Source organism: Anser cygnoides, chromosome 1 (genome assembly GCF_040182565.1).
Source record: "Anser cygnoides isolate HZ-2024a breed goose chromosome 1, Taihu_goose_T2T_genome, whole genome shotgun sequence".
Lineage (NCBI taxonomy): Eukaryota > Metazoa > Chordata > Aves > Anseriformes > Anatidae > Anser > Anser cygnoides.
The window spans coordinates 191,923,374-191,951,048 of NC_089873.1; the positions used below are offsets into that span (position 1 = coordinate 191,923,374).

Genomic DNA, 27,675 nt, shown 5'->3' on the forward strand with positions numbered 1-27,675 from the left:
AAAAAAATGATTTTTATCTATTCAGTGGATGAGCAAAACAGTAAAATGCCTTTTTGGAATTTTAACAAACCAACTATCCCTCTCTGGCTCCTCCTTCTCCACCAAGACGACCTTTACCACCAACCAAAATCACACTGTGCATGCAAGATCACAGCATGCACCCAAATTAATGAAGTCACCACATGAGTCTCAATCTACATTATCCAATACTCCACATTATAAATTCTAGATAGCAAGTGAGAATATGAAAACAAAGTTCACATTAAAGTCTTTCAAGGTATGAAAAAATTGCTTTTGGAAGCAGAAGTATCAGTCGGATGGTTCAGAAAAATAATAGCAATGGAAGGCCACACATCAACAGTAGAATAAAACTCTAAAGCAATGAAACCCACCAGCTACTCATTCCTAAACAAATTAATGCAAAAATGATGTTAAAATCCCTAAGGGCAGATCCCTCATATCCAAGGACAGATTTTATTCCGAAGACCCTTCAAGAACGTTGAGTTTTTGTTTGAAGCTTACTGACTTCAGCGACAGGCAGAAGGCTGTACACATAAACCAAGTATTAAGAGTAGCATCAAATGAAAAAGAATTTTCTGACATTCTTTAGAGTGTTATATTTCAAGTTTGTGTTAGAGTATGACATCAAAGAACTAATCTAAAATACCTTCCTAATCAAGTAGGTCTGGCATTTGCTCAGCCAGTCATTAGTACTAAGATAGGATCAGCTGTGGTCTGTTCAAGTAGAGTATGTGAATTACGTGTTTTCTGTAGTGGCACATTAAGTAAAAGGTACTAACTTTACTCATGTTAAAATTATTCATACTGCAATTACCAGTATGTAGAAGCATATGCCAGTATATGGCAGCATATGACTGCTAAAATATGAAGATTGTACCAGCTAAAGCAAGCAATTTTCCAATTGCTCAAGAAATTCATTCTAACTACATGAACAGAAACAGCTTCACAGGCTGTAAGACTGAAGGGGCCATTGTGATCATCTACTCTGAATGAAACATGTTAATAATTGTTTGTAGCTGACACAGTCACTGCATCATTTTGAAGCTGAAAAACAGGAAATAGCACGTTGGAAAACAATGCAAAACAGACATAACTACGATTGTTGAGAGATAAAACATTAGCTAAGTTATTTTGTTTGGCTAGGTGCACATTCCATTCTCTTAGGCAGCATTTTAACTGGTGGCCAGGTATGAATGGTGCCATGTTCTACAGTCCTGTTCCCCATAAGGTCCAGACTAGATGACCCGTGACTCCCCTACCCACATTTCCAACTTTTCTGCCAGAAAAAGCAGGTTGTGTCAACAGTTGTCAGCTCAACATATACACAGACCAGAATACTGAGAAGCACACCCAGATCCCACTATTTAGATTTATCCCAAGTTCATGTTTTATACTGGCTTCCTTTTTCCTTCCTTGCCCGTGTTGCAAAAATATAGCTTATATTTACACCACAAGAAAATTTTATCCTGTTTAGCTATCAAGTAAGCCCTAAAATACATATACATTAACATGCAATAAGAACATAATTAATCATGTGGCTTTAGGCAGTATCAGACACCATTGTCACTAATATCTAATTCCTGGGACAGCATCTTCTTAAACTGACTTAAACTAATGCAAATTACCAAAGCTTTACTAATTGTTTTTAAATGAAAAGACCTCACTTCTGGTTCAAGAGGAGAGAAGTAACTGTAGGAGCTTCAACAGCATTCAGGTAATTGATAGATGGTATTAAAATAATTATAAAAAGAAATAGCTGTTATATATCAATAGGACATAAATGCATGAACTCTTAAGCATTTCTGAAATAAATATGTTGGAATTATAAAGGCTTTTACAATGGCAAATCAGTTCTCACAACATACACTTATCAATTATACTACCAACCCATAGTTCAAAGAAGGCATCAGAAATGTCTTGTAACAAATTCATGGCAGGTATTTGTAACAGTGGAACTTGACACAATGCAAAGAATAGTATTTTAGAGATCTTACTACTTAATACTACAAATGGAGAAGATTAGAAACAGAAATCTGGATCAAACAAACTAAGCACAGGTCTTGATTTATAACACAGTAGTTTCAGTGAGTCTCCACACTGTTATAATTTGTTCCAAAACATTTCCTTCAGATCCGTTAATTATTTTCAGCCAGGATCATGCTCTATGAATTTACCAAAATGGTGACAGAAATTCAGGAGCATGAACCACTCATGACTTTTAACCTAAAAATATATGTGTATGAGAATTATTATGCACTGATGCAAGGAGACAGAAAAAAGCAAGCAAGTAATGGGATCGGTCTTCAAGAAGGTAACTGTGTATGTTATAACGAACTAAACATTTTGAAACAATAAAATAACTTGCAAGTAACACTCAATATTTGGAAGAATTTTACTCAGGCATTGTATAGACATTCTCTAATAGGTAGGTAATTATCTGACTACTTGGATAGATGGGATAATTAAGATAGTAATTCTGCAATTGGTTGCTCAGATGATACAGTAAATTATTGGCAAAGCCAAGATTAGAACACGAGACCTTCTAACAGACATAAAGGACATTCATCTGGAAAACACCATCAAGCAAACATTAGTGCAAGTTAGTTTTGAATTTGTTCAAGTCTTGTCTCCAGAAATGGCCTTACCCGGGTAAACAGTCTCCGCATAGTGCATTGCTGGTGGCAGAACAGTTGGCCTTCTGAAAGCGGTTAACTAGCGCACAATCCAGACAAGGCTTGCACTTCTGAAAGCCCCAGTCTTCCTTGAATCTGTTTGGCCTGCATGTCATGCACTGTGCATCCTCCCCATATCCAAAGCCGCATTCCTGTAGGGATTAACAAGCAACAGCAAGCTATTCAGTCACTGAAAGCGTGAACAAGAAGAGAATGCTGGGATAAAATGAAGACCTAGCGTAATTATTACTGAGAGTAGGTCTTTCTAGAGACAAAAGCCACCCTTTCAGCAAGTTCAAATGTGTCTTCCACTGCTAATAATCTCCCTTACTTCTATAAGTAATACTTAGTCATCCACTTTATTCAAGAAACCACTGTGTATTTGAATGATAAAGGGCTTCGAGGACTCCCACAGTTTCATTATTACTAGCTTATGGTAGAATTATTGAGCTGTCTGTTTTTTAATTAGGTCAGTCATGTGAAAGCGCAGAAACTGGGACAAGTGAAGTATAAAGGCACTTACTCAGTTACAAATACAGCAAAGAAGCACTTTGATATTAAGGTTCATAGCTAAGGTGAATAAAGTTAATTGCCAAATAGAGCGTACTGATCTTCAAAGGCTTAGAATTTCTGTTACCAAATAAAACAGAGATGGTTAATGACCATCCACTGGGCATGAGATGTTGCTGAGCCACTAAGAATTTCAGAAAATCAACCCACTTCGGCTCTAACAGTTCTTAACCTGTTGGAAACATGTAATAGCTTTGGGGATCGGAGGGACACATGATATTTTACTATACAAGTAATATTGTTGTGGTTGGTTATTTACCCCAGATTTAATTATTTAAAGAAATTCTTTCCATTCATTTGCAAAATGACACCTAATACAACTGACAGGCTGCAAAGAGAACCACTGTATCCAACAGTGCCTAAGTGTTTGGGGATTGGATTCTGCAAACTGATTATCAAGAACTATCAATCAATCAAATTTTTGTCACTTTTCTTTTTTTAGAAAGAGATATCAAGTTACTAGGAGCTGTTACTTACTTTTCTCATTTGAATATCCTATTAATTTTTTGCAGTACTTAGACTGGAGGCATTAGTGACACACCACATAATGTCAGCAGGAATATATCAAGTTGCTGGGAAGGACTTGTTGGGAAGGGAATAGGTGGGAAAGACAACGTGACAACCTCTTTCTACCACATGCAGTCTTAGTGGAAGTACAGGGCATCTTCCCAAGGGAAAACCTACATGAGTTCTTCAGCTGGGGCAACTTCAAAGGTTTCCACCAGTTTCCTTCACAACACCTCCACGTTCCACGCATGCAAATATATATATTTTTTCCCCCAAAGTCACCCACCTAAGCAAACCTGCTGCTGTAAAAGGTTTTGTTTGTACTTGACAAATGCTTACTGGATTCTCCAAGGCTTTGCCTTGAGAAACCATCTATGAAACGATCTGTGATGGATTCAGACAATATGCTTTTAGTGCCTCAGATATGATATGATAAAGTATCAGAAATAAGCAACTTCTTGAGATGCATTTACTGGACGTACTAAGAATTTTCTATTTTTTTTACATTAATAAATATATTTACTATCCTCTGAAGAATAAATACTCAAGTACAAAGATAGTGAGTAATCCTAAGGAAGCAACTGCAAATAGACATTAAAAATACTCCTCTTCCTCCGTCTCTAGACCCACAAACTGAATACCATATATTGGAGGAAAATTTAGAAATAAATTTTAACTTTCAGTGTTTTTTTAAGCTGAAATGTAATTTCTTGCTATTGACTATTACTCAAGTTAAGAAGCAAACAGACAAGTCACTGCAGTCGGTGAACAAGAAAAGCGTATTAAACTGTTTTATGTGCTGTGCAGTATGCTCCTCCTGGAAGATACTGCCCCTAATAAAGCTGGTATGCAAATGGGGACACAAACACTTCAGATTAGTTTTACTTGACACTTGTAATCAGCCACTCAGCATTCTCCTACCGTATTATTCCAATCTTCCTGGTTTCTGCTAGGAATCAACATCAAAACAACGGTGTGGTTCTAGCAGTTCTATTTTATTTTGTCTAAAAATGTCTTACGCTGTTCAGTTTTACACAATTTCATCCATGTAATTGCAAGGCCTTACACGAAGGTACACGATTACCACTGAGGACTGGAACCAGACTAACTTCTGTTATGCCTTTTTTTTTTTTTTTAATTCTAAGTATAAATAAACTTTTTCATTGAATCTCATTATTCCTTACCATTTTTTTTTTTTAAGTGTCTGCTCTATAAACTTTCATCCAAATAGTAATGTTATATGCTATATAATATAGCTCAAACTTTGTGTATTTGGATCTTTTGATAAATCACTTGGAAACAGTCCCTCCCAAGTCCTAGAAATTTTCAAATATAAGGCTTAAATTAACTTAATTATAAGTTTTCCTTTCCAGACTACCTTTGAAGTTTCTGATTAAAACCAAGCAAACACCAGGAAATAAAGTTAAATGCTTTTAACTCATTCGCCCAAACTACTCAAGCTTGAGTAAGCTGTTTCTAGCTCTAACAGATCTGCTTTGCTACAGTTGGATACATGGCCACATCTTAGTGGGCTTTTGTAATGCAGAGTGGTTTACTATTAAAGCAGTAAAATGGGGGATGTAATACAAAGAAGTCTTCTGCCCGAGGAATTTACCATCTCCAGTCTTGTCAAAGATGACACCCAGGTCTTTGCTGGGAATTCTGTAGATGTAATCCATAAGAACTGTAACCTTATGTATGTGAGTTTTATCTTCACATAATATTTGAGGTAGTTAACTGTCTGGCAGGTGCAAATATGTATTTAAGCTTGTAAATCCAGCAGAACTTCAAATGGATCTGTACCCATAATTAACCGCATTCCCCAAACTGAAGGATATTATTTAGATGATGGATTCAAACCCTTTGAATTTTGGGGCTTTATAATTTAGTAGTCCAGCAAAGATACAAACAATTGACTGTTCTTCTTTTATCAGTACATGCGCAAAACTGATGTGCATCAGTCTTCTTAGTGCTCTATTTACAAAGCTGTCAAGTTATACGGTGGATGAGTTGGGAGCTGTTCAGTTCTCCCCTCATCCCTCCTACCGTCACACCCAGGTTCTGAAAAAAAAAGTGCTCCTCTCCTGTGGCACCTCACCTCAGGACTGCAGAAGAGAAATAAACTTGTAATCTCCATTAGCCAGATTACAAATAAATAAATAAATAAGTTTTCACGCCAGAACTAAAGAGCAGGAAAACTATATTTTTATCTCTTTTTGTGAAGCATGCTCTGAAGAACACTTAGCCCATTCTTCCTTTTCTATTTCCCCTTTGCAATGCTACCATCATTGCTACCAGTAATATTAATGAAAAATTTCTCTTTCAAATGAAAAATTAATCTAGAAAACTGCAATATAACTAATAAAAAAGTCTCAAAATTCAAATGCACTTCTATTGTATGGATAATTATACAGCTTTCACTATCATAGTACCTTGATATCTCATTACCTTTAGTATGGGTATCCCCAGAACAACTTTGTTCAGACGTAGGTTTTACTAAGGTAACAAGCGAGATGATTGCTCAAGGCCACCTAGGCATCTGTAGTAAACTAAATAACTCAACTCAAAACTTAGTTTCAGGCTGAAAAAGATTAAATGCATACAATACAAGCACTTCTTAAAATACTACATTGGCAGCTTTAAACATTTTTTTTCAGTATACACTACCCAGACACTGACTCAGAAGGACCAGAAGTACAGCAGACTATAAAGGGTAATGGAACTAAGTGGTATAGTTTTTCCTTAAAAGTTGAATGCAGCATAGAAAGTAAATTAACAGTAAATTAGATTTGAAACATTCTTTCAACTAAAATAACCTCTAATTTCATTTAAAAATTCTTTCAGGCATCATTAAGATTGCAATCTGTCAGTACTTTTTACAGTTTGTTTCTAGTTCCACTGATTATTCTCAACCTACAAAAGTCCTTAGACCGCACAGTACTGAGGAGCTCCACTTAGGCCATCATGATTACATGAACACTTGGATATTCTCACAAAAAAACATTCCAGTTAAGACACTTTTCATGGCCTTGTTAACTAGCGCACACTTTTGGCTTCCAAAAGTACCTTAAGGCTGCTGATCTGCCTCATCTAGACTCCAATAATCAGCTGTGTCTGTCAACAGAAGTCACAGAGCAGGACAGGCTCCAACAGCACGCTGCAAATGCAAGATCTGGCTCCTGTGGCAAAGTGTCAGAAAAGTTTCATGCTCAGTAAGATTTGACATGCCTACTGCATGCAGCTGCTCCAGCTTCCAGCAGATTGACCCTGAAACACGTGTTAGCCTCCGCTGTGCAGAGATAAGGCGGGCTTCTTCACAAGCAGCCCTCTTGCTTTCAAGTTACAGTCACTGCTAAACAGAGCAGCAGCTGCTCTCAGTAATATCACCGGGACAACATCAGATATAGCACACTGCCACATTTTCTTTGTGAGGACTGTGACATTCACAAGTAGCTTCAAACAGTACCTTTCTGCTTAATTCACAATTCCTTTTCTAAGCTACGAAGATGGTCTCCTTTTCCTTCATCATATAGCTGGCGTAAGGAGGCAACCTATGATGCAAAGAATCACCTCGAGGTGCCTCCGTCCCCACAGGCAACGATCTCCTGGTGACAGTACTTATCATCATGCATGTGGTGACAATGCTGGCTTAAGGCATTCTCTTCCTTTCATCTCTGCCTTTTCTTCCTCGTTGTACACTGTCCTGATCTGTACTGACAGAACTCATTATGAGGCTGAGCCGTATGATAATCTGATCATGAGACCAATTAAAAGTGATCAGTTCAATGATCTGTTTTCTAGTACACCTTAAAAAGCTGCTGCGTTGGCACAACTGTATGGCCAGGCAACATGCTGCAGAATGGACTTACTGCTGCCACAACTGTCGGGTCAGTGCTTCTGAACCACAGCCTCGGGTGTCATCTGCTGCCAAAACAATCGGGAATTCCACCTGAAGTTCTGAGTTGCAATATAAGCTTGGTGAAGCTGAGACATAGGTTGCTTTTTCATATGAAAAAAGAATATTAAAAAATCATAAGAGCTACAAAGAGATTGAGAACATTTGTATAAACAAATTCTAGTGAAAAGACTGGAAGGACTCAAACCTCTCACTTCTGTATGGGAATGTTTTCACGAACTGGTTGTGCCTTACAGCAACCAAAACTACTCCAGTTTATGTTTCTGTGCTAGATGTGACTTACATAAATTTGAGTCATGTATAAGGTTTGATTTCTACAGAGACATGTTACTGGTAAGATAGGATAAAAAAGGCTCCGGCAGTTTGAAGCCACTTAAGAACAAAAGATATTCAACCACTTGTGTAACCACATGAAGCTTTACTTTCTACTAAATGAATGAAAAATGAAATAATGCAGAGCCACATGAAGCAAACGCTTCTTTCTGAATTAATACAATAATTTTAGCCTCCCTCTCCAGAAGAAAGCACCCTTAGAAAACACTCAAAAGCAAGATATTTCAGTGATTCTAAACATAAACGTTCCACATTTTTAAGAAAAGAAAAGGATACAGGGATTTTTTAAATCAATGAATAGAAGCAAACAGAATGAGGGAAAAAAAGCCGATGCTTTCATTCCCTTCCACAACAACGGTAAATAACTGGTACAATGACAAAGGTGTCTTTCTTATGATTGTAATATGTTAACAAGCACTTTATAAAAATACAATCAACAGAAGTGATCAACGGATCTTAGTTCTAAGTTAAGGTAGCACCTGACGTGCTCCTGTTCGAACAGTTCTAATGGTCAATAGGCAGTCAGAAAGGAAAAGTTGAAGGTGTGCTATTTTTTCTTATTTTAAGGAAGAACTACTTTTAAAAGATTCATTTGATTTATTTTTTTTTAACTTTTAACTTTCAACTTCAACTTTTAACTTTGTAAACTTTTAACTAACACAATATAAAAGTGTGTCTGAAGTTGTTTATCTATGCAGACAGGAATGTCAATCCAACAGACGGAGCACTAGTTCGCAGCTAAAATTAAGCACTGTTCAATAAAACCTTCCTGCAGTACAATGGGCAAGCTAATTTCTGTAAGAGTGCCCTATGTATAAAATTAAAAAAGACAACAGGATTTTGCTAATGTAGAAAGGTATTATGAAATGCTTATATACTATAACAACAAAAATAGCTTAATTTAATAGTTGTAATAAGTGTATGTACATACATACACACAAATATACATGCATATATGTATGTACATATACACACATCTGCACAAGAGGCATTTTGCCCTGCACACTTACCCATAGTGTTGTTGGAAGTCTGTGTTAGACCTGAGCATACCTGGCGACATGGGAACAGACTGGACAGTCATCCAGGACCTGACTTGATTAGGCTTTAACCATACCTCAAGTCCCCTGTGCAGCTGGCATTACATAAGATTTACAAGTCTGGTCTTAGTTGTCACTGTACTTCCACTTAAGTGAAGGGGCAACTAATGCCTGCTGACTTTACCAAGTTTTATAAATCCTTAACAGAAAATCCATGAAATTTAAAAATAAAACAGACATCACAATTAGGTGATATATCAGCACATTAATACTGATTTCTCTAACATCACATTCTCAGTTTTACAAATGCAAAAGCAAGGAAGTATGTGCATGTGTGTACCTAAGCAATAAACTGGTTGCTGATCAATTCAGCAGTAATGTATTGGTTAAGGCATAGCATCCATCTGGAACCTGTCAGTCAATTGCTTAAAACACTTTGGGAAAACAAAACTCAGATAAAAACACACTGATAACACTACGCTTTACTATATACTTAGATGTGTATTATGCTCACACAAACAGTGTATCTACTTTTATCTGTAAGACTTTTAAACACAAGCAGTCAATATTTGAAAGGAAAATAGCAGACATTTGTAATAACAGTTTCTTGGTAGTTATTAAAGTATAGCATAATTATACCATCACTTTCTCATATACCAAAACCCAAGCAAACACTCCCCCTGCCCTGTGCTGCAAATTACTTCAAGTGTATCATTAAACCCCTTTTCCCTTTGCATTCTGACCTTTGACTTTGAATACTTTGTTCCTTTAAGCTGTAGTTCAGCAAGGCTACGTTTCAGTAACAACGACAGCATCACATCCCTTGCTAAGATTCACTAAAAACCGTACATCTATTTCTAAAGGAAATTGTGCTTCCATTCACGTTTAGGTTTGAGCAAATCCTGTTTAGTTATTTTAGTTATTATTGCAACCTGGTGGCAAAAAATAATAGTATGTGGAAGCCTGTTCATGTCCAGGAGAAGTAATTGCTTACACATTGAAATCCAATTAAGCATTCATGTTTTCAGAGAAACTAGTCCTTAGGATCAGAACTATCAGACTGTAAACAAAAACAGTTACAATAAAAACAGAATTTGAATAGTGTACTACCATAAACTATAACCTTCCTATTAATAGTTTAACCTTTTAAATTGAATTTAAAGTAAAGTACAAGTAACTACTGAAGGTATTACTTTCTATGCTTGTTTTCAACGTGGCATTTAGGTAAGTACGCTGCATCAATGCTCACAGGACTGCAGCTATAAAATGCCATCTTTACAAATGTGCCTCTAAATTAACACCCTGTCCCCAACCTTTCATTCCTCAAATTCAAGACCAATCCAAAAAACCCACCCCAAACCAGCAAGCATCCAAACAAAAGCACAGCCATACCACTAGTCATCTTCAAACCACTACTTGAACAGTACTGTTTGTATGACTGCACCTTAACCAATACTGCCTAACATAGAAAGCAAGTATGAAACTAAATATTTCATTGAACACAAGCAACAAAGGGTGGAGAGATGGGGAAAACACGTCACTGTTCAATAAGACAGCCACCCTTGCTGATTAATAAGCACCATAATTTCTTCAAGTAAATCTCTTCAAACCATCCACAAACCACAATACATTACTTCTGCTTTTTTCAGAGCCGAATATAATGTAAAGCTGAATATAAATGTAAAAAAAGATTTCAGCTTACTTTCTTATGTACACAACAGTGATGTTTCATATTAAAAAAAATATCAAAAATAACATTCCAAATCCCCTTTAGATCTACATAACAGACTTGCATAGAAAGGCAACCCTGAAAATTAAATTTCACTGCCTCTACATAAAACGTAAATACTACCTTTATCATTCTTTTTAAACTGTCAGTGTGAGCACAAAACATAGGTTGCCCTTCTGCATGGAAAGGCAGAGGTACTGTTTTATGACTTGTACTATCAGGTGTAGATTAGACAGCACAATTATGTCTGGCCCCCAGTTTCACGCTCTAACAATCGGCAAGATGTATGTATAGTAGCTGGACACTTAAGCAATAGTCTCATGCCTATGGTTGAGAAGTCTGCTTACCCTTCATAATATCAGCTTGTGTCCTCTTTTTCACAACTCTAGAATGATACACCTGGTCACCCAAAACATCCAGCCCCCTCGTGACTCATAATTCATAGAATCATTCAGGTTGGAGAAAACCTCTAAGATCATCTGGTCCAACCTTTAACCTAGTACTAAAGTCCACCACTAAACCATGCTATTGAGTTCAAATCTACACGTTTCTTGAAGACCTCCAGGGACGGTGACTCAATCACTTCCCTGGGCAGCCTGCTCCAACACTTCAGAACCCTTTCAGTGAAGAAGTTTTTCCTAATAACTGACCTAAACCTCCCCTGGTGCAACTTAAGGCCATTTTCTTTTATCTTGTCACTTGGCACCTGGGAGAAAAGACCAATCTCCACCTCACTCTAGCCTCCTTTAAGGTAATTGTAGAGAGCAATGAAGTCTCCCCTGAGCCTCCTTTTCCCCAGGCTAAAATTAATTCTGTCCTCCTTCTCACCCCTCTCTTGTTCCCTCTCTCATTTCTTGTTTCAACTATGTCTTCATTGTTTCCTATCCTTGCTCATACACAGAAGCCACTTTTTCCACGTTGAAAGCACCTTATCTCCCTCATTACTTGCATTCAGACTTGGAAATTTGCTGGAAGTTTTTCCAAACTCACTTTCTAGACCTACTGAATCCCAGCCCATAACTTCAGTCACCATTCACCTCCATTGCTCCACTTCTGCACTCCTAGGAAAATTGCTAATTCCAAAATTTCCACAGGGATTTTCTTTTGGAAGAGAGGTGGTTGTTTTAAAAGAAGAAACTAGTTAAAACTCACCGTAACAAGCTTTCCTTCTCCACGATGTTAACAAAGACTTCTTAAGTGTTTTTTACATATTGCCTCGTATTTTTCTGGCCTCACCCTTCTTAATAACTTTACACATACAATACAGACTAGACTTGTGGCATTCAAAAGGTGAAAGATGAAGGAACCAAGCCTCACTTGAAACTAGCTTCCTAACACACCAAACTGCTGCAACCACAGGCCGACTGAAAACACAGGTCACCTGTTTAAAGCAGGTCTCAGATCTCACTTGAATTCTATTTGGCATTTACTTGCTTATGTGCTTATTTTTATTACATATGATTCTGTTAAGACAAGTTGCTATATAGAAGGCATTTAAACATCATCCATAGTGACAATTTCACCTAAAATTCATAAACATTTCTGAAAGCAGGTATTGCGAAAGACAAGCCTCTACAATTCCGAGGTCTGCACCAAACACCAGTTTGAAATTCACGTTTCTTACTCTTGTCTACACAGTGACGTTAGCCACTCCTAGTTCCCTGTAGTGCTACAAAGGGGGAAAAAATGCTAATCACCTTTAGAAAAATAATTTTAACTTGAGAGCCTAGATCCAGGTACTGCCTACTGTATTAATGGCATCATTTCTTAACTGAAGACTTCATATAAAAAGAATCAGAAAACATTGTACTTGAAAAAACAATGAAGGTTCAAAAGTTAAAACATCGAAAACATACACACATGTAAATGCATTTATTGGAAACAAAGTCAAGTCAAGAAAACGTGATCTGCTTACCTTTGAAAGTTCCATTCCAGGTCCACATTGTTTGCAGAGGATACAGTTTCCAGTGTGGTCCCTAAACTCTTGCTCTCTGCAGTCTCCAGTCTCACAAGTTACTTTACTTAGCTAAAGAAAAAAAAAAAGTAAACTCACCAAGACATAATTAATCTCCTATTAACATATAATTTATACCAAGTCTGAAAAATAAATTATGTGTCTCAAAAATAATTCTCTGCAACATCAAAAACTTTAAACATGGCAATGAAAGTTAATGATTTAACTCCAAATGTGGATAAATATCCTGATTTTTAAAGGTCCTTTGTAATTTCCAACAATTTTATGAGTTTTAGAAGACCTACTTGATATTTGGTACTTGTGGAAAGTCAAAACACTTAATTGTTTGAAAATGAGTTTAAGTTCCTTGCTTTACTCAACACTATGAAAAACGCATATGACCATTTACTGAAGCTACAGTTCTCATAACAGTAAACTACTGTATCACGTTATATTGATGTGTCTCATTTGTGTTTTTTCTTTTTTAAATGATGCTATCACAATTGAATAGATAATTTAAAATCTTTTCATTTAAATATAAGTATTTAGAGATTTTCAAAGGTCACTCAAACCTTTTGGTCACTCAATTACCACTCCAAATCTTTATGAATATTATTTATCCTAAATTTCAGTATCATTATATTTTAATGGGCCAAATGAAAGAAAATTCAATTTTTGCCTTCAAAGGCATTTAAGTACCTTATCTGAAAAAATCAGATACTAAGGATATGAGGAATGCTATGAACAATAATACAAGCCATGCAAAGTCTCAGTATAACCAGTGGTATCCTACCTACGAACATTAGAGAACTCTGACAGTTCTCAACAGAATTTTAAATTAAATGTCCACAGGCTTGCATCACAGAGAGTGCTCTCCACAATCGCTTCTGAATTCATACTTTGTGTATTTGTCTTCTTAGAAAGACCAAAGCCTTTCTGATAGCAACAAAGGGTTAATTAGCCTTAGATCTAGAGCTTGTCTCTGCAGGTCAGAGTTGAGGTATACTTGCAAGGCAATGTAATTGTGCACTATGCTATGTTATATGGATAAACTGGACACTTCAAACACCTAAACTATACATATATATAGCATATTGTACTAAGAGATTGACGCTGCAAATGTCCACTGAAGTGAAATATCACCTCCACAGCTCTATATTCACATATATTTTATATCCTAGTCCAGTCCTTCTTCCATGAAGAGGCTCACAGTCTTTTTTTTTTAAAAATTGCGTGTGAGGAGCAGCGAGAAATGACAAAAAGCAGCTGACCAAGTTCACTTTTAAATTGAAAAAATACATATGTAATTGTGTATATGGATTTAAAACTTTCAGACTTAGCAGTTATGTGTAAAAGAAAAGAAACCATTCTTGTACCTGCTCTAGTCACTTTTTTCAACATTCATCTTGGAAAAAAAAATTACTTACCAAATATGCTAGTAAGATGATAAGCATCTTCAGTTTATCTTCTTGTAATGCTTTAGCTCCCATTTCTTACAATTAAACCTTTATCTATAAAAAAGAAAAAAATGTAATTATATTACAATGTTGTTTAAATTTAAATAGTCATATGTACACAGCACACATCTAGTTTGTCAAAATATATAGATATGTTCACATCATCAAAATATCTCTGATAGATTCCTGGAAGTTAAGTAACTAACTTAACTAGCATGTAATTAATAAAATTATATTGTTTATATAATAAAAATGTCTTTTTTAGAAGACAAGGCAATATACATAGCCTTAGCTCTCCAAATTAAAAGACTGCTATCAGTCTAGATGAGAGAACTTCAACCTTTGTAGATCCAACATCTGATGTTGACCCCTAACATATCTTCCGTGCTTGTTAGATGCTGACTAAGTACAGGATCAAAAGACAAAATCATTTTCTTCAAATATGTCACTTCTCAGGACATAGCTGATCATGTGTGTGTTCCTTCACATAGCTGATCACATCCTGTAACGTGGAGCAGAACGGGCTCTGCAACAAACTGGTGGCATACACAGGGTTTGTTTCTATTGCTTGCCTAACGGATGTAAACTTCTTAAAACGTTTTAAGTATCTTTTATGATCAGGTAGGCAGAGACTGTTATAGAAGACATTTCAAACAGCAGAATCAGATCATACACTAGATCGGATAATTTTTGTCACCATATCAGAAAAAGAGCACAGAAAAGTCCATAAAGCCTCACTTAATTACTTTTTAAGAAGTGGTAACAAACAACGATAAAAAAAAGGGAACAATTTGAAACTGTCACATATCTGTTGCTATATTACAACAAGAAGAAAAGAATAAGTAAATCCAGCCCATGTAAAATGCTATTTGAATTTGGTACTACTTTGCCTACATTATGACTGTAATATAATGTCATTCGTTCCACATAGATGATGTGAAAAATAATGCTTAAAACATTTTTGTCCTAGTTCAGGAACGACGTTTAATTAGACTGCTTTAAAAGATAAGATTAGCCATTATTATTGTTTCAGAATAGAAGAGACTGACAGATGAAAGGATGGAACCTAAAACACAAGCAAAGAAGGACAGAAGAACCACACAATGGTTTGGGTTGGAAGGGACCTTAAAGCCCACCCAGTTCCAACCCCCTGCCATGGGCAGGGACACCTCCCACCAGACCAGGCTGCCCAAAGCCCCATCCAGCCTGGCCTTGAGCACCTCCAGGGATGGGGCATCCACAGCTTCTCTGGGCAGCCTGTGCCCACATATTCAAGCCTCACCACCCACAGTCAAGAATTTCTTCCTAATATAGTCCAAATTTACCCTTTTTTAGTTTAAAGCCACTCCCCCTTGTCCTATCACTGTACCCCCTGACAAAGAGTCCCTCCCCAGCTTCCCTGTAGGTACTGGAAGGCCAGCTTCAAAGTGTTTTATGATATGGAACTGTAACAAGTATAATACACTTAAGTCAACACGACTTCACATTTCCCTGCATGAACACCCTTCATCCATTAGGATGAATTCTGATAACAAGAAAGCATACTTCAGTGGCACTATTAATATATTTTAAGAGTCAAATTTTTATTTTGAAGTTAGAAAAAAAAAATCTTCCCAGGAAGGACAGAAGAGGCAGAGAGGTGTGTCAGGCAGCACTCTACAGGAAAGCCAAGATTACATTTTTATGGTTATTTCTCACTTAGTAATGGTAGCGGTCTATGGGCCAATAACAATTATCAGATTATATGCACGTCAACATGGGTAAAAAGAAGACATACCACCAAGTAACACAAAAACACACAGATACAGCATCCTATAGAGGCTGCTTTTTCAAGACTGAGGGAAAAAACAAGCAGAGAAATGTGAACTGGGAAGTCTCAGAAAGAATCCTAGATGACTTAAATACAACAATTTAACCTAAGATGTACCATAGAAAAAATGGAAAATGGGAGAAGAGTGCCAACAAACTTTAGAAGTTATTAGGTGCACAAAGAGGGCATGAGAAGCTGACATCAGTAATGCAACTAGGAAAACTAGGTATATAGGAACAAAAGTATAAAACAATTTCTAGTAATATTACAGACTGAACAGTGGACAGAGACAGTAAGAGTTTTGTTAAAGAAACAGAGGTTTCAAGAAAAGTTTCTTATCTGCATTTGGAAAGAACAAGACGGATAAAAACACACATCACACCATATATCTTCTGGCTGATTAGTAACTGAGCATCTGCTAAGCAAAACCAGATCAGACCAAAGACAAATTGTGAGACTTTGCACCTCAGTGACCTTGAAAAAAAAAAACTATCAGGAAGACCTTAATTACTGCAAAGAATTATGCTGAAACCAAAGAAATTCTTATTGACTTCTTGGTATCACATAATGGTATTCAGTAGGAAAAGAAATGAACACTTTATATGCTTAACTGCTATAGAAGGTAAAGTTTCATGTAAGAGTGCAGCTGAAATAAAGTTTTAAACATAACTGAGTTGCTTAGAACTGAATATCAAGTGATTATTTTACGTTGTATGAATTTATATTCATTATATTCCTTAATATTATTGTTAAATAATTGCATTAGAACTGTTGTGTTTTATGTCCATCCATATAATTACCACCAAAATTTTAAAACAGACACTTTTAATCCTATAAAGACTCTGGTTTTATTTTAAATTTGAATATTTACTTTTGCTTGTGAAAATAGGTAAGACATCAAAAAAGAAATTTAATATAATTGTATGTGTTTATGTCAAGTTTCATACAGCATCATCAATACAAACAATATTGCTGAGCTGTACTAAGCCTAATTATCTAAAAACGGAGCTGTGGTATAATATAAATAGTCTATATTTTTCTGAGCAAGTCACTTCAAGTATGGAAAAAAAAGAAAATTAAGAGCAACCTGACTTACTGGCCAGAAGATTCAGTACTTGCCATATTACTGCAATTAAAATATATTAACTTTATGTAATGAAGCTCCAGTCAACCCATATGTTTTTCCAATATGGAATAACCTGAAAATTTAATATTGTAAAGTTTGTTAGCATATAGGCAGTTTATTAAAATCAACACTGAAAAAAGCTAATGATCTATTTTTTGTTTGCAATATTCTGTTGCCACAATGGGATTAGAAAACAAATGTCACTTCTTGACAGAAGGCAGTACAGAATGACCAGCAATATTTTAAATGACAGAAAATTATATTTCTGTAACTCAGCTTTTGGAAGTTGTCGTATCTGTTACGAAATGATCTTATTATAGCATGTACCTCAAAGATTTTTAGGACACAGAAAGCATATGGAGAAGCACGGTGTACTAAAACACATTTTGTTGACTTAGGTGTGGAAATTTTATTGCAACTGTAAAATATTTTCTATTGAGAAGAAAAATCTACTGCCTTTATAACACACTTGCCAAATCCAACACCTTCAAACATCAGGAGTTCCAAAACCCAGAGTAAATTTCCAAAATCAACTGCTTTAGAAACAGCAGCAAACTATCATGGACTTCTCCAACTCATCTACGCATTTTAGTATGCTTTAAATTTGTTGACTGATCATACATATGGTGCGATCTCGCAGCTTTAAGCCTGTGATATGAGATAACTTTGGGAAAATTTATCTTTTATAATAGTCAGATCTTCCAATATAAGCTTGCAAATCTCCCGGTCTTAAATTTCAGTGCACTTCAGTGCAGGTTTAGTAGCTCCAAAGCATGTTTAAATCATTTCAGTAGACACGTATGAATGCCTGTGGCATTGTATCATGGAATTGTAGCACTTATTGTCCCTGTTCCTACAAAGGAAAATCAAGGACAATATACTGGCTACAACATATGAGAAAGAAATTAACTGGTAGACAATAAAAACCCTCTGTTAAGAACACAAAAAAGATGCTTTTCATGACAACATGCAATAATACAAATGGTTAAGGCACTTGAATAAATCATTGTATTGAAAGCAAGTCCCGAAGGAGACATAACTGTGCCAGCTGCTTGTTTCCTGTTTCTGCCTCCAGTTTGATTAAAAGCCCTGATTAAAAAGCAGACACTGCAGCCCTTAATAGCAGGTTGCCATTGGGAAAATTAGTTCTCTCTGGGTATCAAGCGGCATTACGCTGATATAAGTTGGACACGAGCTATTCATCTTATACGTATTCAACTAAGAAGTAACAAGAAGAATATTTTGCCTCTAAAATATGCACAAATAGAAGTTCAATGCATTTAAAGATTATTTGTTCTTTCTCAAATATTGATATTTACAACATTAAGTTTGGTTATCGTAACTTTATTCTATAAAAGAACTCTGTACCTGCGTTGAGTACATGCTGTCAATAAATCATTTTACACGTGTCTTCTTAGGTTAACAGAAGTATGCTAGCCCAAAATACCCAGGGGAAATGAAATCAACAGTGATAACATGCTGAAATCAATACATAGAACCCCCATTAAGAAATGTGGTTACACAGTTTAAAGGCTGTGTGGGTCCTACTATGCATATGCGTAAAGCGGTCAACATCAAACAAAAAGCTAGTAACAGTGAAAAATGCATAGTGGAAGTAAGAACTTCCAGCCTGCCTAGATCCTACAATCTACTGTCCTCCAAAATGTACTCCTGCAACTATTTGCTTGTCCGAGCATAATAGTCACCACTCTGTCTCAAAGTCAACTTGCCAAAAAATGTTTCTTCCTCCTCTCCAAAACAGAGAAATTTCACCACAAGAGACGCATCACCTCAAGGCAGCAAGATTAAATTACGGCCTACCTGCAGGTTACGTATATGTATAAACAACAGCACTTTGCAGTCAACATCATGTACCTTGTAAGGGAAACTTCCTAATGGGTGAAGGGTCCCAGCTTAAATTTGCTTCGCTTTCCTAGATCTTCTAAGTCCTGTATCCAATTTCGCATTCATACCTGACCACCACTTTTCATGCTCTCCATAGCACTGACAAAGAATACTCTGACAAGTTCTGGATAAGAAAGAGGACTGAAAATATAATCATCTTAGGTTGCCAGCGGAGGTCTCTGGTATCCAACGAATGGGACCTCTGCTCCCTTCCAACCACCCCGCTTCCCACCTGCAGCTGTCAGCCGCATGCAATAAAATGACGAGGAGAGGCAGATGGCTTTAGCAGAGTCAGTGCCCCACGGGCAAGAAACAGGAGAAGGGAAAGTACTTACGGTGCTGTAACGACAGAGACAAAAGGGAACAAGTTAGGGACAAGAGCTTCCACTACAAAGCTACACATTGTTATTCTGTCTCTTATGTCTAGAGCACCTTCCCCTTACACCCTGCCCGCAGCCCTTGTACTCTTCCCCTTTGTGAAGTAAATGAGGTCTTGTCGGACCACATTTGCTCCAACTGCTATGAGAAGAACCATGCGGAGAAAAATTACTATCAGCTAGGAAACATTCATCACATTAAACACTGTGTTGAATACATACATGTTTTTCAGAAACTGCCAGACATGAAATTGTACAAAATCAGGCAGCTATGGATTTTTTTATTTTTTTTTCCAGATAGGATAGCAGAAGAAAGCTGGAACCTCACTAACTATAGGAAACATTTACATCTATGTTTGGGTATGGGGAAAGAGAGAAAGGAGGTTTTCACATATCCAGGAAATATTTGTGCTCCTTGTGCTTTGAGCACCATTTGCTTTGATTCGTAAGTACTTGACTTTACAGGAATAATAATGATAATGACTTAATTTCTCCCTGCCTCACAAAAACCGTCTCTGCAGTGTCTTTGCTATCACACACAGTATTTACAGAATGCATTATATCCTAGTGCATCAGAAAGGGCATAGTCCACAAAACTTGATGATCTGCACAATTCATCCCTGCTGCTACAACTTGCAAATGATGCTCCCAATCTATGATGATAAAATTACAGAAGACAGCTCATCATCCATGTTCTTCAACATATCTGGACTATTATTAATTAGAAATTAGAGTAAAATATGGTGACAAAGGTGTAATGTGGTGACATTTTTCCTATTCTTACCTATACTCAAAGCTTTTTACAGGGTCAGAGCCTGTGATTCACACAAGAAGCCCTAATCCCATTGAAGCTGACGTGATTACTCAGACAAATAATGAACAATTCTGTGCTTTGAGATTAAAACTGCGGTAAAAAGCGTTGCTCCTTCTGTTTAATACATCTCATGCATCTCAACTGCTAGGAGACAACAGTTTGCTACATGAAGCCTCAGCACAGAGCTTCATTTGTACACATTTGAAATGCGTAAGTAATACAATAAATCAGGAATACCAATATTACATTCATGTTTCATTTACACCAAAGTATACCGATAGTTCTTTTTCAAAGTCATTTGTAAGAATCATACATTATAAAGCATTGACGTGGTTAATACAGTAGCCAGCACAATGCCGGTATGTCCCATCCAGCCACCCTTTAGCAGTTTTGCGTAGCATAAAACGTTTTACAAGACCACGGACATGAGTTACATTCATTCTCAGCACTCTTTTATTAGGATTGCAACGTGGGTTGTGGAAACTGAGGAAAAAGCAATGCATTGCCTCCTATACTGACAACTGAAACATCTTGTTGCTGGAGTAATCAGGTAAAATCACTGCAACTCTCTGAAATATGGTTAATAACTCAAACAAAGCCAGTTTACTTCTATTTGTAAGATATATATATATATTTGCATATACAGCGAGAAGCGTCCAGCCAGCACACCTAACTTGACTTAGATGTGATGGTGCACTTGAAAGAGCTCGTGAAGCGGCTAACAAACCCACCTACAGACTGAATCAATTTGCCACTTCTGCTCGTATTAAACGCTACCAGATCCCTCTGTTAATTTGATAAAAGCAGTCATCTAAAGCAGCTGCAAGCACAGAAAGGGAAAGCAGGTATCGAGTATCACGATTTTTCAAGAACACCAGGCAAAGCTTTTCATCCCAAGGTCAGACGAACGGAGACAGATACCACGCAGCGAAGTTAAACAAGCAAAGGCAGAACCACGATCGCTGTTTTTTGTCCCCTTACCGGCCCAAAGCTCCTGCTCCGGCTGCCCCAGCTCGCAGCAAACACCAGCCCCTCAGCCGTCGAGGAGAGGACGCCTCGTGGGGGCGGCCGCCCGCTCCTCGGGGCTCCCTGCCCGCCGCACCCCGGGAGCGGAGCAGCCCCCCAAGGGCTACAGGGACGAAGAAGGGGACGAAGGAGACGGAGGGGACCCCTCACAGCAGAAGCTGGTCCCCAGACACCCACCTGCCACGTCCCGGCCGCGGCGGCGGGGCTGCGGCGAGCCGCTCCCAGCAGCCCCCGCCCTCCTCCCCTCACGTCCTCCCGTCGCCCCTGGCAACGCCGCGCCGCCGCCATCGCCACCGCCCTCCCTCCCGCCCCCCGCCGGCTGGCTCAGGTGACCGCGGGCAGCCAATGGGCGGCCCCACGTGCCGCCGAGCGGGGCGGCCGGGGCGGCGGTTGCGGCCGTTAGCGCCTCGTGAGGGCGGGCGGGAGCGTTAGGGGGGAGGCACCAAGGGAAGGACAAAACCCACCCAAAAAAAAAAACTCTACACAAAAGCTTCTTAGATAAGGGCTGTCTGTGTTAGGTGGGCTGGGTGGAGTCCTTTGCTGACCTCGGGGCAGGTGGAGGAGGAGACCTTGTAAGTCCTTCCTGCCTGTCCCACGCAAAGACCACGATGGTGATTCACTACAAAGTTCTCTCCGTCCCAAATTACTTAGCTAATTTATTTTTTTTCTTGCTATCTCAAAATCTGAAATATTTTCCCATTTTGCAGATAGCAAATTACCAAGATAGAAGTATACTGACAATACCAAATGCCAGTTCAGAAATCCAGCCCTCCGTAGAGAAGAAACCGTTCACAGTCACTAGAAAAGGTGTAGTTTACTGCGACTTACTGTATCACAGAATCATTAAGGTTGGAAAAGACCTCCCAAGATCATCTGGTCCAACCATCCCCCTACCACCACTATCACCCACTAAACCATGTCCCTGAGCACCACGTCCAACCTTTTCTTAAACACCCCCAGGGACGGTGACTCCAGCTCCTCCCTGGGCAACCCGTCCCAGTGCCTGACTGCTCTTTCTGAGAAGAAATGTCTCCTCATTTCCAACCTGAACCTCCGCTGGCACAACTTGAGGCCATACCCTCCAGTCCTATCACTAGTTATCTGGGAGAAGAGGCCAACCCCCCACTCCCTACAACTTCGTTTCAGGGAACTGTAGCAAGCAATAAGGTCTCCCCTGAGCCTTCTCTGAACTAGGAGCTTTGTTTTGGGTAAGTGATACTCCAGCACTGGTGAAACCAATCTTGGAGTCCTTGGTGAAAAAACAAACAAACAAACAAAACCCAAACAAACAAACAAAAAAAACTTGTGAGGATTTCAGGTTACTAGTTTTACTTTGAATTAAAAGGTTAATGATATCACTGCAGCCTAAACAATTGTATGGATACATTGGGCATTGAGTTGGGTTATGAAGAGAATGAATGGACGCATATGCTTGGCAGTAAAGCACTTTCAAATAAGTAGTTTTGGGGAGCTTCTCACAGAGATAAGATTTTGGAGTTTGCCAACCATGTGGACAATTATAAAACAAATAGTGCTTATTGACATACAGCAACTTGTCTGTGAAAAGATAAATGGTTGCAACAAAATGAGTTGCTTTCAATTAAAAAAAAAAAAAAAAGCCTAACTCAGAAAATTTAAGGGGGTTTTCATTTAATTATGTTATAAAAGGCCCTGCAAAGAAGAGTTTTGTTTCAGGACTGTTGCCAGAAGGAGCTCTGTAAGGGGCTGGAATTCCTGCGAGGAATGGCACGCTACAGCACAACGGCGGCGCATCTGTTGTGCATGGCAGCTGCTGCACAGCACTGAGCGTTCTACATCCTCTTGCTATTTACAGACAACTGTTTTGAATGTCATGTTTTGTGTAGACACCTGTAAAATGTATTGCATGAGGTCTTAGTGGAGTCACTTTGTGTTTCAGATACTCGTTTTAAAGTAATATATTTAGACAAGTGTATTAAAACATCCCGGAGTTCTTAAAGCATTGACTAAGCACTGAGGACTACCATATGAAGAAACACTAAGACTGTCTCATCACACAGGGGTTTACTGTTCCTGTGAATTAAGAGCAACATGAGAGTCTATAACATTGAAATGTGTTTCAGTCCCTGTTGGAGCATGTACATGTAAAATGATCGAGTTAATTACATTAATCATTGAGAGATGTTGAAAATTGCAGGCTTTCTTTTGTTTTGAGTCATGATATTTCTTCAAAGGAAATGGAAGACAGAGAACTGTTACAGCAACTAGTGTAGATGCAAGAACAGAGATTGTCTCTACAGCCGGGAAAGCAGACAAGAACTATTTGGAAAGTAGTTTCAGCTGACCCCTTTGATAAGACTGAGTTGCGTGACATATCTGATGTGGAAGCAGAAATTGTACAGCAATAGGAAGTTGTTATCTCCATATCTCAAATGCTAACACAGTTCCCCCAGTCAACTGTGAGATAGATCTACTCTTGTTATGACAGCTGTTGGAAACTGATGTCAGTATATCTGTACAATGTCTTTTGATAGTCTTAACTATTACAAATCTTAAAATATGTTTATGATGTTATCTAAGACACGCTGTTTGGAAATGGCTCTATTTATAATCAGAAATTGCTCAAGCTATTTTAATAAATAAATGATATACTTGTGAGTTTCCTAGTCTGATTTGCTTTGAACTTTTTCTTTCTGAAAACTTAAGCCCGAGGATTAATTAGTGTTTATACAGCACTTTGTAAACCCAAAGTCATAAGCGCCAAGAATTATTATTACTTAATCGTTAAAAGTCAGATCAATGAAAAATTAAACTGTCAGAGAACTGCTTTTTGAAAAAACAAAAATGCTGAAAATCCTCTGCCTCCCCCCGTATGTCCAACTGTGCTTTTATTTGCCTCACATACAGACAAAGATATTTTTCAGTTTAAACCGGTTAACGCCCATCTGTGTTTAAATAAATGGGAAGATTACCTAAAATCCTAGGGACTTTTTACATAATGAAGAAATCTTTATTTCCTAACTGCAGTTTTAAGACCTGAGTATTGCAAATATTTATATATTTAAGTCCTCCTTGACAGTGTAACCTATCTGATTAGCAGTGTTACTTCTGTGAGCATCTTTACTCATTTCTGTGATTGTAGGGTCAGATCCTTACAGTGACATTTTAAATGTACTTGGCTCAGCTATTTTGACTTCTGAAGAGAACTAAAAGAATCCTCACACTATTTTTTTCTTTGCTTCTCTTTCTACTTTACAGCAGATACAGGTATGGTTTAAAAACAATTTTCCTCAGAAAATAAATGTACATGTCAGAAAACCAGCAACAATCAAGGGAAGATTGGCTCATCAGTGAAGTATAGATTTAGTTAATACAGTTAGCAAATAAATCCATCTTTTCAGAGCTACAGAAACATCCTTCAATACATCATTGTTATTTAAAGAAAAATTCTAAATTTTGCTTTGGCTATGCCTTCGACAATATTCTTCCTTGACAGCTATACACACATTATTCATGCAGAGCTAATTACTTTCCTTATAATATAATTGACTTGTTAAGTCAGAATATGAATTAATTGGTGGTAAAGAAAAGTAAATGATACCAAGTCAGGCCTAGTTAATCTGTGTCTGGCATGTTATCTCTTGATATTCAGTAAATTTTAAATTTATATATACAAACATACTTTTAATTAGAATGAAACAAAGTTTGCAGACTGACTAATGAAAGCTGACTATATTCATCTGGAAGTGCTGATGATCTTATTCAGATGCAAGCAGACTGCTAAAATTTGGTTTTCCATGTTACTATATTGTATCATGAAATATGAACATCTTGAGGGTCCTGGATTGGTAGATGTCCTAAGGAACAGAGTCCTGGCAATGCTTAGCAGCTATCAGTTTTGCTGTCTTTTAGCTGCAATTTATTAATAAGTAGATGTGCTTAAAATGTGCATATACCTAAATTTAGATTTAAGCATAGTTATTTAAAGTCAGTATTTCAGAAGAACTCATTGTCCATCATTAAGGCTCGATTTTCAAAGAGCTCAGTGTCTGGAATATTGAACTTCTTTGCAGGTCTCGCCCCAGTTATGTGTTCTAAGTTCTTCTGAAAATCTAAATTATCTTAAAAAACCTACAGAAGAGGATTGAGTCTTATTTTAAGAGCCTGGCTTCAGCTACAGGCACAGAACACTCACAGATTTGGCCCAAATTCATAAAAAAGTCTGACCCTTTAAAAGTGCTGAAGTATAATGAATAATCCTAACTCTTCTAATGATTCTTTAGAGTGAATTTCTGGAGTAGATGTCTTTGATTTTCTTAAACATTACATATTCAAATATATGAATTTGAGGAACAGAATATAAAATATTGTGAAGAGAAATTGCTTCACTGAAATAGTAGCAAAGCTTCCATGGAATTCAGCAAAACCAGGTGTTTGTTCTAGATAAGCTAGAGATTTCTTTAATATCCTTATTAAAATTCCTTACAGGAAACTTCTATCATCAAGTTAAAATGTTAATGTTATTATCAAGATTTCTTTTCATATTTGATAGTTGAACTAACATCTAGTTAAAATAAAAAAAAAAAATCTCTTCTGTATATAAGGATGTGATATTTATAAATGTAGTTCTAATAACTTGTGCAAGAGGACGCCTTTTCATCTCAAGTATGCAACTAGTGGGATTAAAAGTGTTGCTTGAAGAAGGCAGGCTTTAATAAACACACTGAAAGCAAATAAATATACAAAATGTAGGAAATATGGCTGGTCTTTTCTCAGAAAATAAACATTCCTCTAAGTTCTGTAATGCTTCTATTTGAATATCACTTTACAGAACTACAGACAGTTGGAAGGAGCAGTGCACACCGAAATATTATACATCCCCCCCAAATATTGAAACAAATTCGATTTAGTTTCAGTTTTTAATTGTCTATATATTCTAGGTACTCTATTTTCATATAATTCTGCGTGAGTTGCAAATAAAAATGCTGCATAAATTATATATAGTCTTTCTAACTATATACACACAATGACATGCAGTAGCACTGTTTGTGAACTCTTATTTCTTAAAGCAAAGCAAAACTGCAAAAAAAAAAAACCACGAAATCCAGTACCTGTTATATGATGAAGTTTTCCAATGCCCAGACTTTCTGCAACTTAATTTCACACTGCCAGAGCTTCTGTGTTAAATGCTTTCACCTCCTTAAAAAAAAAAAAAAAAAAAGAAAAAAAAAGAAAGAAAGAAAGAAAGAAAAAAAAGTATGTCAGCACAAGCCCAGACGAAACTCCAAATCCGGGAAAATAAAATTAACCATGCAGATCAAAGGCAGACGAGCACTGAGACCAAATGCCTGTAATCTGATCAGTGATCAGTTGCCATACATCAAAGGCAGTGCTTTGGAGAGGAAAAAGAGCTCTTTTTTTCTCCAGCAGGTAGTTGTACTCTTAAATTCTGCCTTTCAGTAGTCTCGTTCTTTTGTTAAAAATCGATCACTGGCTTTTTTTTTCCCCCCTTTTCTTTCTTGTGCTGGGAGAATGCACACGATTCTGACATGCTTAGAGTTGAGTGGCTGGATCTGTAGCTTTTTGAGTTCCCAAGCTGTGTTGTGGATTGTGTGTTGGAAGCTTTCCCCAGTGCCAGCGGGTTCCGCTTTATCCCTTTCATCTCACTGAGCTGCAGATCCCATGACATCATTCAATGCTGTGGGACTGGTTAGAGAGCTATAATACAGCCTGTGGGGGAATACAGCTAAAGAGCAACAAGAGTTTGCATGATTTCTAATCAGGTTAGTCCATTGTAACAAACCCAAGGCTCACTTCAAAGTTTTCATTATATTAAAGTTTCCTCCCAAGAAGGGAGAATAGTGTAGCTATAAGGTTTTCTTAAAAAGATGCTTTATAATTTTGCCTGCTACAGGAAGTTACAATTTTCCATAAAGTTCTGGAAGTCAGACATGCAGGTCAGTTTGCTAGGCAGCTGTTAGAGATGACAGAAAACTACTTTTGCTTGTCTCTTTATTGAGGTTTGGAGAGGAGGAAGTGGTGCATTTTGTGCACTGCAACTGTTTTTTTTTTTTTTTTTTTTTTTTTTTTCTTTTCATTGGCAAAAGCAAGCACAATAGAGCTTACTCTTACTCCCTGGTTTGTGTCCTCCCTGCTGCTTAATGTGTGGCCTTTGCAAATCATTTTATTTGGGCCTGATTCATCTGTGGCTCATGATTCCTTTACGTAAATGAGCCATAAAGCTGCTGTAAGTAACTCTCAGAAGCTCTTTAGTGTGAGGGCATTTTTTTTTTAGCTGGGATAGATTCGAAGTGGTCACCATTACGCTGTCAGCAGAAAGAGGCTTTGGGGGGAATAAAAGGCTACTGGCAGACATTCACTGTGCTGCTGCAGTTCGTGGTCTCAAGAACTGTTGGAGGAGCCCGTGCAGCCGCAGAAAGCA

At 37.5% G+C, this 27,675-nt stretch overlaps 1 protein-coding gene across 3 annotated transcripts in view; it reads right to left on the reverse strand.

Annotated features, from left to right (window-relative positions):
- TNFRSF19 (TNF receptor superfamily member 19) overlaps positions 1 to 26,868 on the reverse strand; it is a 65,528-nt gene extending 38,660 nt beyond the window's left edge. The window contains exons 1-4 of one of the 3 annotated variants that reach the window (XM_013188218.3): positions 26,345 to 26,868; positions 14,167 to 14,250; positions 12,701 to 12,811; positions 2,667 to 2,845 (exon numbers count right to left, since the gene is read on the reverse strand). In XM_013188218.3, the coding sequence (XP_013043672.3) occupies positions 2,667 to 2,845; positions 12,701 to 12,811; positions 14,167 to 14,229 (353 nt within the window). In that variant the 5' untranslated portion in view covers positions 14,230 to 14,250; positions 26,345 to 26,868. The other 2 variants (XM_048072810.2, XM_013188217.3) reach the window with 2 other exon arrangements.
- Positions 26,869 to 27,675: the final 807 nt, after the last annotated feature.